A 17,281-nucleotide genomic window follows, 5' to 3' on the forward strand; every position below is an offset into this window, starting at 1 on the left:
ACTTTGGGTGTGGAGATTTGACACGACACTTGTTATTCATTTCTTCCTTGTTAGCCATTATTCTCCTCTGCCGAGGAGCATCCTTGGGCAACCCTGGGAAAGCTGTCTTTGAAAGTTCCTCATCTAGGATTACAGGTGGCACCTGGTTACCTGTTTGGAATTACCTGGTCTTTCCTATAGTCTTTTACACCAATGGCATAAATGGTTGACCCCATTTTCCGAGCCTTTGCAGCCTAAGAGAAGGAAAGTGGTGAGTATAAATCACTAAATATGTGGAACAAAATACTGGTAATGATGGACTGGACTCACTTCGTACTTAGTCTCATCAAAGGACTCTGGTAGCAGTGTTCCATCCGTCAAGGAGATAATCATGGAAGGAACTTTGTTTTCTGCAGAAAAAGCAAGTGGCCTGGTCAGTAAAGGCACCCAAGTGACACTCTGTAGGCTGCTGGGTCCACAGCACTGCTCCTCACACCTCCTCCTCCAGAGGACAGGCACCTGACCTTAGCACCCAGTATCAGAAGTGCCTGGAGGACTAGAAGCCCAGTCCTAGAAGGAGGAGGGGACTTAGACAGGACCCACATTACAGACGGCACTGAGCCCTGCTCCGGCCCTTCCTACTACGGTCACTATGACCAGACGCACAACCTTTGCCCTGAGAGGCAATTCCATTGACTTCATGGACAAGCGTCAGCCTTTTAGATGAACAAAGGGAGTGACAGCCAGACTCAACTGTACAAGGTGTCCCGCAGCTCAGTGGAAGGCGGGACTCTGGCTCAGGCAAGCATGTGCAGAAAGACTTGCTGTATCCACAGGCCCAGGGATCCAGAAGGTGAGGTCAGAGGCTCTCGGAGCTGAGGATGCCGTGCCCAGCTCAGTGCCTTTCCCCACCAGGCCAATGCTTCTTTCCTGGCAAGAACTGGAGCCCTAACCTAGATGAACATGGTTCTGGGCAGAGCACAGCCATTTCCAGTGTTGGAGGCACAGTCACAGGACGACATCAACCAAAGGGAAGGAACCACAGGGAAAAGGCATCAGGGCCAGAGATGTGATGGAGACAAAGTGTGGGCAAGGGGGAAATCCAGCTCTTTTTTTCTGAAAACAGAATCCTGTCTGCTCCTGGTTCCCTTGGCTTTTCTTGTTCAGGCAGCCCAAGTGTTGGTCAAGCACCTCACAGTTACCAAGAGCCTAGATGGTACACACATGATCCCATGTGGTTCTGAGACTCGTCACTGGGGGTGGTTTTCATCCTCACTGCACAGAGGAGGAACCTGTGGCACAGAGAGGGCAAGCACCTTGCTCCAAGAATCAGCGCTAGGAAGGGGCCAAGGAGGGTCTGCATCTCGTTGAGGTCCAGGCCTGGCTCTGTCCCCACACCTGCCCGTAATGAAGTCACCAGGAAGCTTACCTCCAGAGTTTGCTTTTTCAATCTGCTCATTTGCCTGCAAGGAAATGAAGGAGTGTTGGAGTCCTGGGTGGGAGGACCCAGGATACTCTAAGAACTCCATAAAGCAGAGATCCACAGAGCTCTAGATTCGGTACCTTTTTAAATCCTTTATGCATGTTTGTGGCTCCAGTAGGCACTGTATTCTGAAGTTTATTAAGACCATTACTTATTTCATTTCTGAAAAAAAAAATCAGAAAAGGGATTGTGGTGGTATGAGGTATTGGCTATTAAAAAGAGCCCAAAGCTAACCTTTGTGCACTGCTGGTGGGAATGCAAACTGGTGCAGCCACTGTGGGTAAAATTATGGAGGTTCCTCAAAAAATTAAAAATGGAAATGCCATATGATCCAGTACTGGGTATTTACCCAAAGAAAATGAAAATGCTAATTTGAAAAGATACAGGCACCCCTACGTTCATTGCAGCAATATTTACAATGACCAAGGTTTGGAAGCAACTCAAGTGTCCAATGATAGATGAATGGATACAGAAGATGTGGTGTATATATTCAATGGAACATTAGCCAGTCATGAAAATTAACAGATCTTGCCATTTCCAACAACATGGATGGATCTAGACGACGTTATGTCGAATGATTAAGTCAGACAGAACGATAAAATACTATATGATTTCGCTTATATGTGAAATCCAAAAAACAAAACAAAGAAGAAAACAGACAAAAATCAGAAACAGACTCATAAATACAGAGCACTATCTGATGGTTGCAGAGGGGAGGGGACGGTGGGGACGGGCAGAATGGATGAAGGGCAGTGGGAGATACAGGCTTCCGGTTATGGAATGAAAAAGTCACATGAATGAAAGCTACAACAAAGGGAATATAGTCAAGGATGTTGTAATAATGTTGTAGGTGACAAATGGTAGCTACACTTGTGGTGAGCACAGCATAATGTATAGAAGAGTCAAGTCACTAAGTTACACGCCTAAAACTAATGTAAAACTAATGTGTGTCAGCTATACTTCAATAAAAAACGAAAAACAAAACAAAACATCTCCAAGCCATCCTGGAGCCACTGTGCACTGTGCAGACCTGTCTAGTCGGGACAGGATACAAATCAGGTAGCCTGGTCATGACCTTATGATCTGTGTCCTCGATATGAACAGGCCTTGCTCAGGCCTCCTCTGTCCCCCATCTGGTGAGCATGGGGTGGGGGGAGGCTGCTCTGCTGCTCCCATGGGTATGGCCTGGCTTTTTCTGCACTCACCACTGTCTCAGGCACACTACCTGGGGGACCCTCAAGAGCCCTGTCTTGATCATCCATGGTGAATGTGGGGCACACCCATGGATGTGCCACTGTGAATCTGTACTCACAGTGTAACTGGCAGGGCTTCTAGCACCTACTGGGTCCCTTGGGAAGGCACACTCTTCCTTCAGCAGGTAAGGCTGAGTTTGGAAAAGGTCATCCTGCTGGTAGCCCTGCCCTGTCCCATCTTACCCTATCACAGAATCCTGAGGTTGGTTCGTTGCCCTCCCACAACCCCAAAAAAGCCACTTCCCCTTCTGGATTGACACCAAAGGAAGAAGCAAGCTGCTTAATGAGAGAACTAGGGCTCCTGGGTTCACATACTCCTGAAGAAAAAGGCCAAAAGCTGGGGAAGTGCCTCGAGTGCTGCCCATGCAGGTGGAGGGGCAGTGCTCCCCTTGCTGCCATGGGTATGTGGCTAGGCGGCTGCTGTTAAGGGGGATTTCACAGGTGGGACTGGGGCCTTAGGTTCAGGATAATCCCATGTGACAGGCCGAGCTGGCACAGCAAGGCTAGGAGAGCTGGGACCCTGAGAGGGCTTCTCACTGTGGGAAGTGGAGATGTTGCTGTGGGGTGAGATCTGAGAGCCCCAGGTCCAATCCCACCCAGCCCAGGAGGTGAGGCCTGGCACCCATGGCCAGTGGAGGCCAAACCAGGTGCTGCTCCACTCAGCAGAAGCCCTCTCCCTCCCTCACCACATACCAGAAGATTTTCTTCCACCCCTTCCCAGTGTCTGGCCCAGGAGCCCCCAGGCTTTTTCTTGCCCAAGCAGGCTCTCCCCAGGGAGTGTTGCCCCTCTAACCCTGCTCCCAGCTATGTCCACGGAGGGGATACCAGCTCCTTGTCTCCTAGCAGTCCTTCTTACTCTTTAACACCTGTCTCAACCCCTTGGATCCCCTCCATCTCTTCCCTGTTGTCACCCTCCTCGCCATCAACCCTGGGGGCTTCCTAGCCTCTGGGCCCCTGGCTTTTCTAGTACCCAGAACAAGCCCCCTTTCAACTGTGTCTCCTCAGCCTACTCTCTCCTAGCAGAAAGGGCTCAGAAAGCATTAAGCAGGGTCCCATCCCTGCTCCCACATTCTCTGCAGACCCTCCAGAATCACACCTATATCAGGCTCTAGTGTCCCCTCCTGGATTCTCTCTGCATGAGGTCCTTCCCAGGCTCCCTGCCAAAGGCCTCCTCAACTCCTAGGCAGTGGGCATGTTTAGGAAGGCCAATCCCAGGCTGAGCCCAGCTCCAGTCAAGGTCCTGTGGGGGTTTAGGAGCTGGCAGCTTTAGGGCCCTGATCTGAGTGTGAGCTGTCTTCCCAGATGCACATCTTGCCCCTTCCCACCAATTTCACACCATTTCCACTCCCCTAGGCCCCACTCCCACTCCTGAACCCTGGCTTGGGGAAGATGTTACTTTGTTCACTCTCCAGAGATGACCAGGGAGACCCCCCCCCACAGCTTCTCACATCTGGGCCCTGAGCCCCCCACCTTGGAGGAGGCAGAGGTCTTACCCTCCCCAGTGGGCAGCTCTTCCTCCAGAGCCCCCTGCCCAGCAGCCCTGTATCTCTCTGCCACCTGCCAGCGTCTCTCTTAATGGACTTGCTTCCTTCCACCTCAACCCCACTCAGGTCTCTCTGTCCTAATGCAAAACCCCACCTACGCACAAATTTGTGCCTCCACTAGTGCTTGGAGCAGTCAGCCCTCTCTTCCTGCTTGTCCTGGAGTCAGGCAGGAGAGTGCTGTCTCCATGCACTGACACCACCACACCCCTCCCCTGCAGGCTGGCTGTTCACTCCGTTGCTCTTGGCTTCTTCCCATGGTCCTGAATGTGGCTCTGTGCCACAAATACTGGGGCCCACCTAGTCCTAAGGGTGCTCAACTTCTCCTTGATGCTTAACTTTCTCTGAATTGGGCTCCAGTCATTTGTGTTTTGAGAATCTTAACCTCCTTACCCAGCTACTCAAAGCTCCATAATTCCCAGTTTACAGACTTTGGGAAAACTGCTGTTCCCACCATGGCCAACCTAGGATGGTGGTCATGCCATTCTCAAGCACCCTCTCCCAGCCTGATGGTTAGGACCCCACTCTTGGGGTCCCATGTCTCAGACCCACTTAAGGAACAAGATCCCTTCACTGAGACCATCAAAACTTTGATGCTGCTCAACCCTTCCTCCCTGGTTATGACTTTTTCTCACTGGAATCCCCACTGGCCCAAGGTAGAGAGTGACACACAACAGCAGGTTCTTAATGCAGGTCACCATTCATAAAGAAAACATACACCTGCTCCAAAAAATTCTGGGAGTCCTCACAGCCAGCCTGTTCTAAGAACAGGGAAGAATGAAGACAGAAGGACTCAGGCAGGTGAAAGGCAAAGCTTAGAGGGGGCGAAGATAGTCAAGCTGCACAGGGTTGGCCATTGTCAGAGCAGCTGGGGGTCTGAGAGGGCAGGGGAGCTAGACCTGGGAATCAGGGTATACAGTGGAGTCCAGGCCTGTCCAGTAGTCTGCACACCAGTGGGCTCCCCACTGTGATATCAGGGAACCCATTTTCCCCCTGGCTGTTTCATCAGTCTCACCCACTGGGCCTGTCTTGGGGGTCAATGTGGCACTTACTTATCTGAGGTGAGTTTCATGAGGGTGTGGCCCTCTGTGGAGTAGGTGATGAAGGATATCCGCAGTTTTGGGCTGGGGAGAAAGTACATGCTTGTGAGAAGTCACCAACACAGGTTGCAAATGATGAACGAGCAGCCAGGGAGAGGTGCATGACAGTTTCCCTGCCCCATCCCAATTCTTCTGCTTTGGGGTCCATTTCCCAAACCCCAGAGCTTCCTATAACCTTAGTAAGGAATTCTGAGGTCTGTAAGATGTGTGGCCTTCTAGGAAGGGAGGAGTGTCCATCCTTACACTCACAACACCCCAGTAGTGTTTGTCTGTTTGCCTGTTTGTCTCTCTCTCTCTCTCATGTGCACATGCATGTGCACGCACACACACAGGCACTCACACAGCTGCTCACACAGACAGCTGCATGCAAAAGGAGATAGACATCTACACACTCCTGCAGGAGGGACTTCCACCTGGCCTCTCTTCTGTAACATTCTTTGGAGCTTCACTGCCCTTCCTTCCTTGCCTGTCTTCCCCAGCTCAACTCTTCTCATCTCAAAGAAATTATCTTCCCCCTTGCCAGCCATTCATATACATCCCTCTCTTTCCTGCTCCTGTCCACTGTCTTCTGGTTTGTTGACCCTCATTATCCCTTGGCTAAATTGGTACCATAGGTCCCCAGCTGAATTCCCTACTGCTTTTAGCTCTTGTTCCCACTCATTTTACCCACTTTTGCCAAACTTTTCTTCTTAACACACTACCTTACTCATGTCAGACCTCTAATCATGAATCATCTGTTGCTCCCTATTGCTCACAGCAGGAGATCTAGGTCCTGCACGCTGGCATTATGAGCTGCTATGGCCATGGACCCAAGCTGACATGCGCAGCCTCATCTCCCGGCCCTTCCTTGAGTTAAACCTACTCTGCTGCCAAACAGACTACTCGCTCCACAAGAAGTCTCCCTGATGGTTCCTGTTACCCTGTCTTTCCCATCCATCAAAGCCTAGTTAATATTGCCACATCTTCTGGAAGTTATCCTTGAATTAAAATTCTTGCTTTTTCCTTAAGCTCATCATATAAGCCCTTTGCCTTTTCTTTTGACTCCTGACACCTTTAAACCAGGTGTTTAATTACTATGTTACTGGTTTGCCTGTTTCTTAATCTATTAGGTCCTCAAAGGCAGACTGTGTCCTCAGTCATACTTCTCAGGCAGGAGCCAAGTAAAGCTGTTGGGGCCCTTGGAATCACTGCGATTTGTCTTTTCCTCACTGTGGGCTCTGTGCTCCTGCATGAAGGGACTCCAATGCTCACTGAGTCCAAACAGCTCTGTGCTGGGTTTAGCAGAGGAAATCACACTATTAACACAGAGAAGCCATACTTTTCGAACTTTTTGACAAAATCTTCCACAAGGTTGTAAATGTCCATCCAGTTGTTGTTCACACTGCCTGACCTGAAAATGAAGAAACATGAGTGAGAGGGATGAGTTACATCTGTCGTGTAGGAATAGTTTCTGCCTTCTCTGTCCTCCTGCAGGCTCTTCAGCAACCTCCTCATCCCTACTCTCTTCCACATAGCTAAAGTCTGCCACACACCTTCAGTGACTTCAGCGGGTCACCCTGGTGGTGACTTTCATCAGTGTGAATTATGGGAGACCTGTGTGCTTGGGACTGAGGGACTTCTGAGGTTGCCACCTCTGGTGGCAAACCAGGATATTTGGTCATGCTAGGTGAGACTGTTGGACAAGAAACAAGGGGGACGCATTGGTTGGCAAAGCCTCCACCAGTTCTGATCTGTTGGCTCTCCTGGTTGCCATTGTTTCCCAGATGAATGCTCCTCCCCTGCCCCTTGAAGGTGTGGGTGGTTTGGTGTGAGGCAGAGCTCTTTGGCACCACATCCCTACAAAGTACTCTTGGCTTTTCCTTTCTATTATTCCTTCTGCCTCTTCTAGGCTATATCTAAAACTGCCAGTAGATGATGAGGAAACTAAGGATAGACATTTCTAATGATGTCAGGATTATTATTCATGGACACATACATACCAGACACTTTACATGCATGATTTCCAATTCCAGAGCAACCCTATGATATCAGCATTATTCCCATTTTACACATGAGATTCACAGGTCATGACATTTGCCACAATTTCCATAGTTAGCATGGATCTGAACCCAGATCTAGCTTCAAAACCCATGCTCTACCCATTGCACTAGGCAGATCAGGGTGAGTTGGACAATTGCTGGGTAGCAAATTACTAGACTCTGACAACCAACCTATGACGCAGACTTTATCTCAGAAGCTTCCATGCTAAAGTGCAGGACAACTTCCTTAATTAATGGTAACCCTTTCCATGCTCCTTCTTATTACTTTTCTTTCCTGTTTTCCCCCTGTGTGAAAAGGATCTTCCAAAGAAGATTTATAGGAAACAAGAGTCTGCAACTCACCTACTTACTCTGGGGAAGTTTCCAGTTTGTGATGATTTTGAAGAAAGGTTTAGACTCTAGAACATAGACAAACATGAGTATTCATTGGCCATAGAAAATACCACAGGACTTATAGATCCCTAGGAAGGAGGCAGTATGGAAAACAACTATGTGGGCTTCTAGTACAGAGAGCTCCAGTCATGTTCTAGTGACTCACTCTTAAATGAGAATGGAGATGATTAGCAGATATTTGAAGATATTGCTATCATTGAAGCTTGCGGCCAAAACACCCTAGTGATACAACTATGCTGGGAGAATGGAAAGGATGGGGAAAAATCAGATAGGGGAGCTGAGCTATAAGAAATCTTAATTCCCTTTCCTCATAATAAGAAGTCAATAGAAAATGAGTAAATCTTGAACAGCAAAAAGCAGCATCAGTACTAACATGTTATTAGAAACAGGGTCATATTACCAGAAGAAAAATCTGCAAAATGATGGATAAAAACACAAGTCCCAACTAATTGCTTCCTGCCAGAGACTCATTAAGCTTTAAAGACACATGTAGGTTCAATGTGAAGGAACTCAAGATATTCCATCCAAGTGAAAACCAAAAGAAATTAGATAGTTATACTTATATCAGACAAAATAAACTTTAAGCCAAAAATGGTAAAAAGAGTCAAAGAAAGTTATTACATAATGATAAAAAGGTCAATACATCAAGAAGATATAACAATCATAAATACATATGTACTCAACATCTGAGCACCTAAATATATTAAGCAATACTAACAAATCTGGAGAAAAGATAACAATACAATAATAACAGGCAACTTCAATGCCCCAGTTTCAGCAATGGATAGATCATCTAGGCAGAAAATCAACAAGGAAACATTGGAATTGAACCATATCATGGTCAAATGGACTTAATAGACATATATAGAATATTTCATCCAACTTTTGCAGAATGCACATTCTTTTCTGGTCCACACAGATTATTCTCCAGGATAGATCATACGACAGGACACAAAACAAATTTTAGCAAATTTAAAAATACTTAAATCATACCAGCTATCTTTTCCAACTACATGGAATAAAAAACAAGAGGAAGGAGCACCTGGGTTGCTCTGTTGGTTGAGCATCCAACTCTTGGTTTCAGCTCAGGTCATGGTCTCATGGTTAATGAGATCAAGTCCTGCATCGGGCTCTGCACTGACAGCACAGAGCCTACTTGGGATTCTCTCTTTCTCTCTCTCTGTCTCTCTGCCCCTTCCCTGCATGTGCTCTCTCTCAAAATAAATAAATAAACATTTAAAAAGCAAGAGGAAATATGTAAAGTCTACATTTATGTGAAAATTGAACAACATACTTTTGAACAACCAATGCATGAAAGAAAAAAAACAAATGGGAAAAGAAAACCTTAAAAGTAATGGAAATGGAAACAAATAGCAACACCTACAGAATGTTGCAAGTGCAGTTCTGAGAGGAAAATTTATAGTGATAAATGCATATATTAAGGATATAGCAAAATATAAAAAAAAAACCCTTACTTTACATGTCAAGGAACTGGAAAAAAAAGAGAACAGATTAAGTTCAAAGTTAGCACAAGAAACAAAGTAACAAAGGTGCTGAAATACATAAATTTAACTTAAATTAGAAATAGAAGAGGAGACATTGCAACTGACACTATAGAAATACAGGATCATAAGAAACTACTCTGAATAATTACATACCAACAAGTTAGAAAATCTAGAACAAATGGATAAATTCCTAGAAACACACAAACCTGCCAAAACTGAAACATGAAGAAATATAAAATTTGAATAGACCTATGTCTAGTAAAGAGATTGAATCAGAAAACACAAATCTTCCCAAAGAGAAAAGCCTGGGACCAGATGGTTTTGTAGGTTACTGTCACCAAACATTTAATGAAGAGTTAACACCAATCCCTTCCAAATTCTTTCAAAAAATGGAGAAGAGGGAACACTTCCAAACTCATTCAATGAGGCCTGAATTACCTTGATATCAAAGCCTGACAAATACTACAAGTACAGACCAATATCCTATAGGAATACGGATGTAAAAATCTTCAACAGCAACAAAAATCTAGCAAACCGAATTTAGCAACATATTAGAAGATTTTTATTCCATGACCAAGTAGGATTTATTTACACAATGGAAACATGGTTCAACATGCAAAAATCAAACAATGTAATTAACAGAATAGAAGAGAATTAGCAGAATAGATGGAAAAAAAACCAACTACATGATCATTTCAATTGATGTAGAAAAAGGATTTGATAGAATCCAACATACTTCCTTCACAAAAATACTCCCACTAGGAATAGAGAAATGTTGTATGACAAACATAATAAGGGCCATATATGAAAAACCCACAGTTAACATATTGATGGTGAAAGACCAGAGCTTTTCCCAAGATCAAAAGTAATACAAAAATGCCCAGTTTCATAATTTCAATTCATTGTAGTATTGGAAGTCTAGCCAGATCAATTAGGCAAGGGAAAAAAAAGGCATCCAAATTGAAAAGGAAGATGTAAAATTATCTCTGTTCTTAGATATGATCTTACCTGTAAAAAACCCCATAGATTCCACACACAAAAAACTATTTGAGCTAATAAAAGAATTCAGCAAAATTTCAGGATACAAAATTAACATATAAAAATCAGTTGCATTTCGATATACACTAACAATGAACATTCCAAAAAGGAAATTAAGAAAATAAATCCATTTATAATATTATCAAACAGAACAAAATATTTATGAATAAATTTAACCAGAGGCAGAAGACTAGTACACTGAAAACTACAACATATGGCTGAAGGAACTTTATATTTGTTTAATGTTTATTTATTTTGAGAGAGAGAGAGAGAGAGAGAGAGTGGGGAAGGGGCAGAGAGAGAGGGGGAGAGAGAGAATCCCAAGTAGGCTTCACACTCAGCACAAAGCCTGACATGGGGCTTGATCTCACGACAATGAGACCATGTTTGGAGCTGAAATCAAGAGTCAGATGCTTCACTGACTAAGCCACCCCTTAGACCCTATGGCTGAAAGAAATTTAAAAGACACAAATCACTGGAAGAACATCACATATTCATGGACTAGAAGACCTAATATCCTAAAGCTGGCAATACTAGCCAAGGCTATCTACAGGTTCAATGCAATCTTTATTAAGATGTCAGTGACGGGGTGCCTGGTGTTCAACTTTGGCTCAGGTTATGATCTTGCAGTCTGTGAGTTTGAGCCCTGCGTTGGGCTCTGTGTTGACAGCTCAGAGCCTGAAGCCTGCTTCAGATTCTGTGTCTCTCCCTCTCTCTGTCTCTGCCCTTCTCATGCTCTGTCTGTCTCTCTCTCAAAAATAAATAAAGATTAAAAAAAATTTTTTTTTAAAGTCAATGACTTTTTTCTTGCAGGAACTGAACAATCCATCCCAAAATTCATATTGAATCTTAAGAGACCTTAAATAGTTAAAAAAAATCTTGAATAAGAGCAAAGGTTGTGGACTCACATTTTCTGGTTTCAAAATTTATTACAAAGCTACAATAATCGAAATAGTGTAGTACTGGCATAAAGACAGACATATAGACTAATGGAATAGAATAAAGAGAACAGAAATAACCCCTCATATATATGTTCAGTTGATTTTTGACAAGGATGCCAAGGCCATTCAATGTCGGAAAGGACAATATTTTCAACAAATGGCGCTAGGAAAACTGGATGTTCACATGCAAAACAATGTAGTTAGGCTCTTATGTCATCCACAAAAATTAATTCAAATGAATAAAAACCTAAATGTAAGAACTAAAAATATTAAACTTTTTAGAAGAAAATATAGGGGAAACCTTCATGCTGTTGGATTTGGTAATGGTATTTTGGATATGGCAACAAAAGCACAGGTAATAAAAGAAAAAACGGATCAAACTTCATCAAAATTAAAAACTATTGCATGATTCCACTTATATGAGTTACCTAGAATAGGCAAATTCATAGATATAGAAAACAGAATAGAGGTTCCCACCGTTTGGGGAAGGATGAATGGGGAAATAGTGTTTAATGTATACAGATTCCAATGACTTCTGTCCTCATCAAAGCACATAAGCCATGGCTAGCTTGAGGGGTTGTGAGGGGTCCTGAGAAGGAAAAAATAAAAGGCATGGGATAGTTCACCAAAAGTGGTACACAGATCAACAGACTGTCCCTGCATAGTCCTGTTCTGTTCACCTGAGCTGACGGAGAAGCTGTGAGAACACAAACATGCTGAGTACGGATGCTCTTTCAAGGATGCTCCTTCAGCTGTCATCCCCTCTAAGATCCTTTCATCTGCAGAGTTGCCTTACCTAAGAGCATGCCTTTCCTGAGGTTCCCACCTGAAGTGACTGATGGCCCAATCGTTTGGCTCAACTTGGCACAGCCCTGAGGCACCTTTTAGCTCCAAAGCTCCCCGTGAATCAGGTGAGGCTGTCATGTCTGCATTGAAGCTCCACTGAATCCTATTTTTGCCTGTTCCCTTGCACAGATATTAATGTCAAGGCATCCCCTAATGAGCATCCTGCACAGGCTTCGTCCTTGGCCTGGAATGGGTCCTGAAGCTCTCCCTCTCTCCTCTATGGAAACCCCTCTTCCTCCACCAGTGCCACACATGTGGGTGCTCCCTAAATTCTGTCTTCCCTTTCTCCTCTCAGTAGACACACCTGCTCTGAGCTCCTAATTTTTTCTCCAGCCTCACAGTCCTCCTGGGACCTTCTAGGCCCTTCCCCTTTCCACTCCAGCGATGGTATCATCCTTCCCCCTTCCAATCTATCCTTCCCAAGGCAGCCAAGAGGTATTTTTGAAAACACAGTTCTGATCCTTCTCTCCTTTGATAAAAGTGATTCTTTCAATAATGTCCAGATGCCCTTGAAGTGAAAAACACACCTCTACATGTGTTCAAGGCCTCACTACTGGCCTGTCCCCTTCCCTTCTCCCCCCGCCCCCAGGATCCTCTGAGGGCCTCACTTCTCAGGCCTTTGCACTGGCCACTCCCTCAGCCTGGAGCTCCCTGGCCCACCACCTCCCTGGTGCCTGAGAAAATAGTGCAGGCACACAGCAGGGCTCACTAATTTTCATCCAGTTCAATCTAGTGTATGACCAAATAAATAATGAATCTAGTGAATAAGGTTGGAGTGAACCACTCAAGGCTTTCCTGCAGGTGACAGACTATGTTTGCTTCCAAAACCATCGCAGGGACCCACTCAGCCTCAGGGACTTTGGAATGGGCTTTGGAGTGAGACATTCCAGAGTTTCAACTCCTGTTCCATGTCTTCCCATCTGAGGGCTTTAGGGGGTCATTCCTTGGCCCTGTGTGGCTTCCTTCCCTCATCTGTGAAATAGGGGTAATAACATTTACCTACAGAAGACTCAGCGATGAAGCTGCTTCCCCCTTTACCCTTGTCCCCAGTCCAGAGAAATGCCCCAGTCATGAGCAACTCCCTCATTCAATATGTATAGATTCTTCAGAATAGATCCAGAATCTGTCCACTCAGCACCTCCACCCCTGCCCTACTGGTCCATACTCCCATTATCTCCTCCCTGAATTCCTGCATTAGCCTACCCCCCCACTCACCACCACCACCACCACCACACTGGTCTGCCCTTGGGCCCTTCATTTGTGATCTTTTCAGCCAAGACCCAATGGCATGCCCTCTCTGCTCAAAAACACCCTCTTATCCCCCTTCGTCTTCTAGTCTGTCAGCCCCACCTTCCCAGACCACCTCCAGAACAGGCCCTCCCTCAGCACTTCCCATCCTTCCGCCCTGATTCCGGCCCCCACCGCCAGCCTGTGCTAATCCCATCTGACACACTACTTCCTCTCCTCTTTTATTTATTTCCTCTCTCCTCATGGAAACTCCAGGAAGTGTTTGATGCCTTATCCCCATGCCCAAACAGTGACTAACATACTCAGTTGCTCAGTCATTATTTGTGAGTGGACGAATTGTTAAGGGAATGAATGAACGAATAGAACTGCTCATCACATGGGTGAGAGGTCCCAGAGAGCCTTGGCAGAGTCAACAAGCAGAGGCATTTGACTTCTACCCTGGCACCCCAAAGGGCAGTTCAGAAGAGAGCTGATCCAGGGAGGACAGGGGGGCCCTGCAGTGCTGGGGAGTTCCCAGCCCCAGTGTGCATGACTCTGCCTTCTCTAGTAGCATTTTATACTCATCTTCCACAATTGTATCTGCTGCTGTGCTGGGAAAACTGCCTCCAAACTCGCCTTCATCCTCATCACAACCTGGTGAGGTGGGTATGAAGATCCCCATCATACATATGGGGACCCTGAGGCACAGAGAAGTGAAGCAGTTTGTTCAGGGGTTCGTGACTGGTGAGTGCCGTCTGCCTGACTTGCACACTTGGGGCTGCCCCCTCGGTGGTCATTACTCCCCTTTCCCCAAGAGCCACAGGGAGAAGTGCCTGATGGAGTCTGCCCTCACCCTCCAGGAATTTCTCATCAAGCTGGCCCTCAAAGGAAGTGTAAAGCCTTCTTCAACCAGACTGGGTGTGCGCAGGTCCTGGGGAGATGGTGTTATTTCCCTGGGGCTGAGGAGTTTGCTATGGTTTCAGACAAGCCTGGCCTGGTAAACCATAGGCAGGATCTAGCTGGACTCCTCACTGATGACCTGGGGCTGGGAAAGGGGTGTGTAAGGGCTCTTTCATGGACACCCTCAGCTCCTCTCCAATCCGCACAATCCAGCAGGATTCAGTCCTGACACTTGTTCTTCTGGCTTGTCAAACTGAATGACCCAGAGAAAGGCTGTCAACCCCCTTACTGCCTTTCTACCCCCAGCCCTAATGCCTAAGAGAGAAACCTCCAACCCCCTTGGCCGTGCCAAGTATCACTGAGGCAAGACCTGCCCAAGGCAACTCAGAAGTCCCTCCACAGGACAATGAGGAAGGACTTATTCCAGTGGGCAGGGTGGCTCCCATCTCTGCTGGCTTTGCTTAGAAGCTGGTGGCTGAACACACATCCCCCTAGTCATCAGCCTCCATGGAGAATAGAAGGACTCAGAGGCAGTACAGCCTGGGATGCTGCCATCAGGACACAGGAAGCTGAGTCTTGCCATGCCCATCAGCTTTGGGGCTACTTCATCCAGCCTTTAAATGCCACCCTCTTTCCATGAGATCGCAAATGCAAATGCCTCTCTACTCTACATTCCACGGTGTTTTTGTGGATGACAGAAGTGCAGTAGAAGGGCTTTGGAGACCAAAATGTGCTTCGACAATATTATCAACAATCATATCACTGATAGTATTGACTCACTAAAGTTCATTCTCAATCCAACAGACAAGTTGCAAATGGAACCAAAGCAATGTCTCCAATCTCTCCAAGCATGAAGATCCGTCCCCTTTTGAGGATCACAAGGTGCCCTGCTTCCCAGGACAATACCAGGTCAGACATAACTGTTCTCAAAGTGCAAACAAACTGTAACTAGTCTCCAAGCAGTTGAAGAAGAAAGCAAAACCATTGGCAGGAAAACAAAGGGCTTTCTTTTCTTTTCTTTTTTCCTTTCCTTTCCTTTCCTTTCCTTTCCTTTCCTTTCCTTTCCTTTCCTTCCTCTTTCTTTCTTTCTTTCTTTCTTTCTTTCTTTCTTTCTTTCTTTCTCTTTAAAGTTTATTTATTTATTTTGATGGGGTTGGGGCAGAAAGAGAGAAGGAGAAAGAATTCCAAGCAGGCTCCCGGCTGTCAGGGCAGAGCCCGCTGAGGTGCTTGATCACTGTGAGATGGTGACCTAAGCCAAAATCGAGAGTCAGTCGCTTGGGGCGCCTAGGTGGCTCAGTCGGTTAAGCATCTGACTTCAGCTTAGGTCATGATCTCACGGTTTGTGAGTTTGAGCCCCACTCAAGCCCCACTAGAGCTCCACGTCAGGCTCTGTGCTGACAGCTCAGAGCCTGCTGCCTGCTTCAGATTCTGTGTCTCCCTCTCTCAAAAATAAACAAATAATAAAACATTAAAAAAAGGAGAGAGACGCATGACTGAACCACCCAGGTGCCCTGGGAAAACAAAGGAATTTCCAAACTGTGACACTATGAGAATGCCCAGTAGAAGCAACACATAATCTCTCTGGGGCCAGTAAAAATAAAACTTTTCACTCACTTGGGTGGAAAACAACATAAGCAAAACACCTCACAAAGTAGAAACTGAAACCCAGCGAGCTTCTAACAACTGCTGAGAAGGAGCTTCTAGCAGTCACCTGCCTATGCAGCTATTTAAGGGGCATGCAGGCCACAGATCCAGTCCATGCTGGTGGGAGGACTGAGAGCCATTCAGAAACCTTATGGTGGCCTTTTATTCTCTCAAAAAGGAAAAGTCTCAGAGAACAAATTTTGGGGGCATTCCTTCTCCCTCAGGAACAAGGGGAGACACAGAGGTTCCTTGGCTCTGACCAAGGTTACTCCCTGGCCCCTCCACTCACAGAAGCTGGCATCCCCTTTGGCCACCACCTGCCCATATTGACTTCAGGGACCACACCACCCTGGGGCGCTGGGTAGAGCAGGAGGACCACTCACTTATCCAAGATGAAGTAAAGGTCATATGCGCTCTGGCAGGATTGCCTTGTATCTTTTTCCAGTTTATCCCGGGAATAGTGGCTGCGGAGGTGGTGGACAGTTCCCCCCTTTGGGCGGAGGTAGTTATGGAGGCTTTTCCCACTTAGAACGAGGCCATGCAGGTCTCTGGAGCCCCGGACACTGTGCCGCAAACTTCCGGCTTTCAGCAGCGGAGGCCGCAGCACCAGCAGCAGAAACAGCGCAGGGCCCGGCACACCCAGGCCGTAGCTCCCCATTTTCCTGGCCACCTTCTTGGAGCTGCTGGCTGCTGGCCGCTTCAGGTCACCTCAGGCGGCTGCCTCTGGAGACTCCGCCTGTGCCCTGGGGCTTAGGTTCCCAGCAGCACTTTCCCAAGGCGCACTTCAAGCCTGCACCTGCTATCTGCCCTTTGGGCGGAAGAGGCAAACAGCTGGCTCTGGGGCGATGGGCCCAGTACCTGCTGGCCCTTCCCCCACGCAGCTGGGGCAGAAGGCCTTGTTATGATGGACAGGGGGGTTGGCATGGTGACTTTGTGACCTGCATCTCTGCTCAGTGTCCTGCCTGTTGACAACCCCAGGCAGGAGTCATGGTATCTTTCGATGGGGGGGGGGGGGGGTAAGATGAGGCCTCCATTTGTCTCTTATCCTAAACCCTCACAGGTGGCCATTAAAATCTCCAAGACTCTCTTTTTTTATAATTCAAAGAAGGCAGCTGAGGTGGCTTAGAAGGACATCCCTGTGAGTGTTCACGAGGTCAAGGGACTGGGAGACTAGAGTACAGTAATTAATGGTCATTGGTGAATACTGAAGTCACCTGTGGACATGGAAGGATCTAGAAGGAGAAGAAGGCAGTGCAGTGTTACCATAGTCCTTTGTGAATGAGGGACATTCCTGTTACCTACTCCTGTGTAACAAACTACCCCCAAATTAATGACATAAAACATTTTATATGCACACAGTTTCTGTGGATCAGAAATGCAAAGAGGGCTGAG

The 17,281-nt window shown here is 46.4% G+C and overlaps 1 protein-coding gene across 1 annotated transcript in view; it reads right to left on the reverse strand.

Moving 5' to 3' along the window:
• LOC106982648 (anthrax toxin receptor-like) overlaps nucleotides 1-16,758 on the reverse strand; it is a 37,114-nt gene extending 20,356 nt beyond the window's left edge. The window contains exons 1-7 of the mRNA XM_053207001.1: nucleotides 16,273-16,758; nucleotides 6,675-6,746; nucleotides 5,309-5,380; nucleotides 1,543-1,624; nucleotides 1,409-1,442; nucleotides 310-389; nucleotides 165-233 (exon numbers count right to left, since the gene is read on the reverse strand). Coding sequence (XP_053062976.1) covers nucleotides 165-233; nucleotides 310-389; nucleotides 1,409-1,442; nucleotides 1,543-1,624; nucleotides 5,309-5,380; nucleotides 6,675-6,746; nucleotides 16,273-16,547 — 684 coding nt within the window. The 5' untranslated portion in view covers nucleotides 16,548-16,758. The remainder of the gene's footprint in view (nucleotides 1-164; nucleotides 234-309; nucleotides 390-1,408; nucleotides 1,443-1,542; nucleotides 1,625-5,308; nucleotides 5,381-6,674; nucleotides 6,747-16,272) is intronic.
• Between the last annotated feature and the right edge of the window lie 523 nt (nucleotides 16,759-17,281).

The sequence above is a fragment of the Acinonyx jubatus genome, chromosome D2, assembly GCF_027475565.1.
Source record: "Acinonyx jubatus isolate Ajub_Pintada_27869175 chromosome D2, VMU_Ajub_asm_v1.0, whole genome shotgun sequence".
Lineage (NCBI taxonomy): Eukaryota > Metazoa > Chordata > Mammalia > Carnivora > Felidae > Acinonyx > Acinonyx jubatus.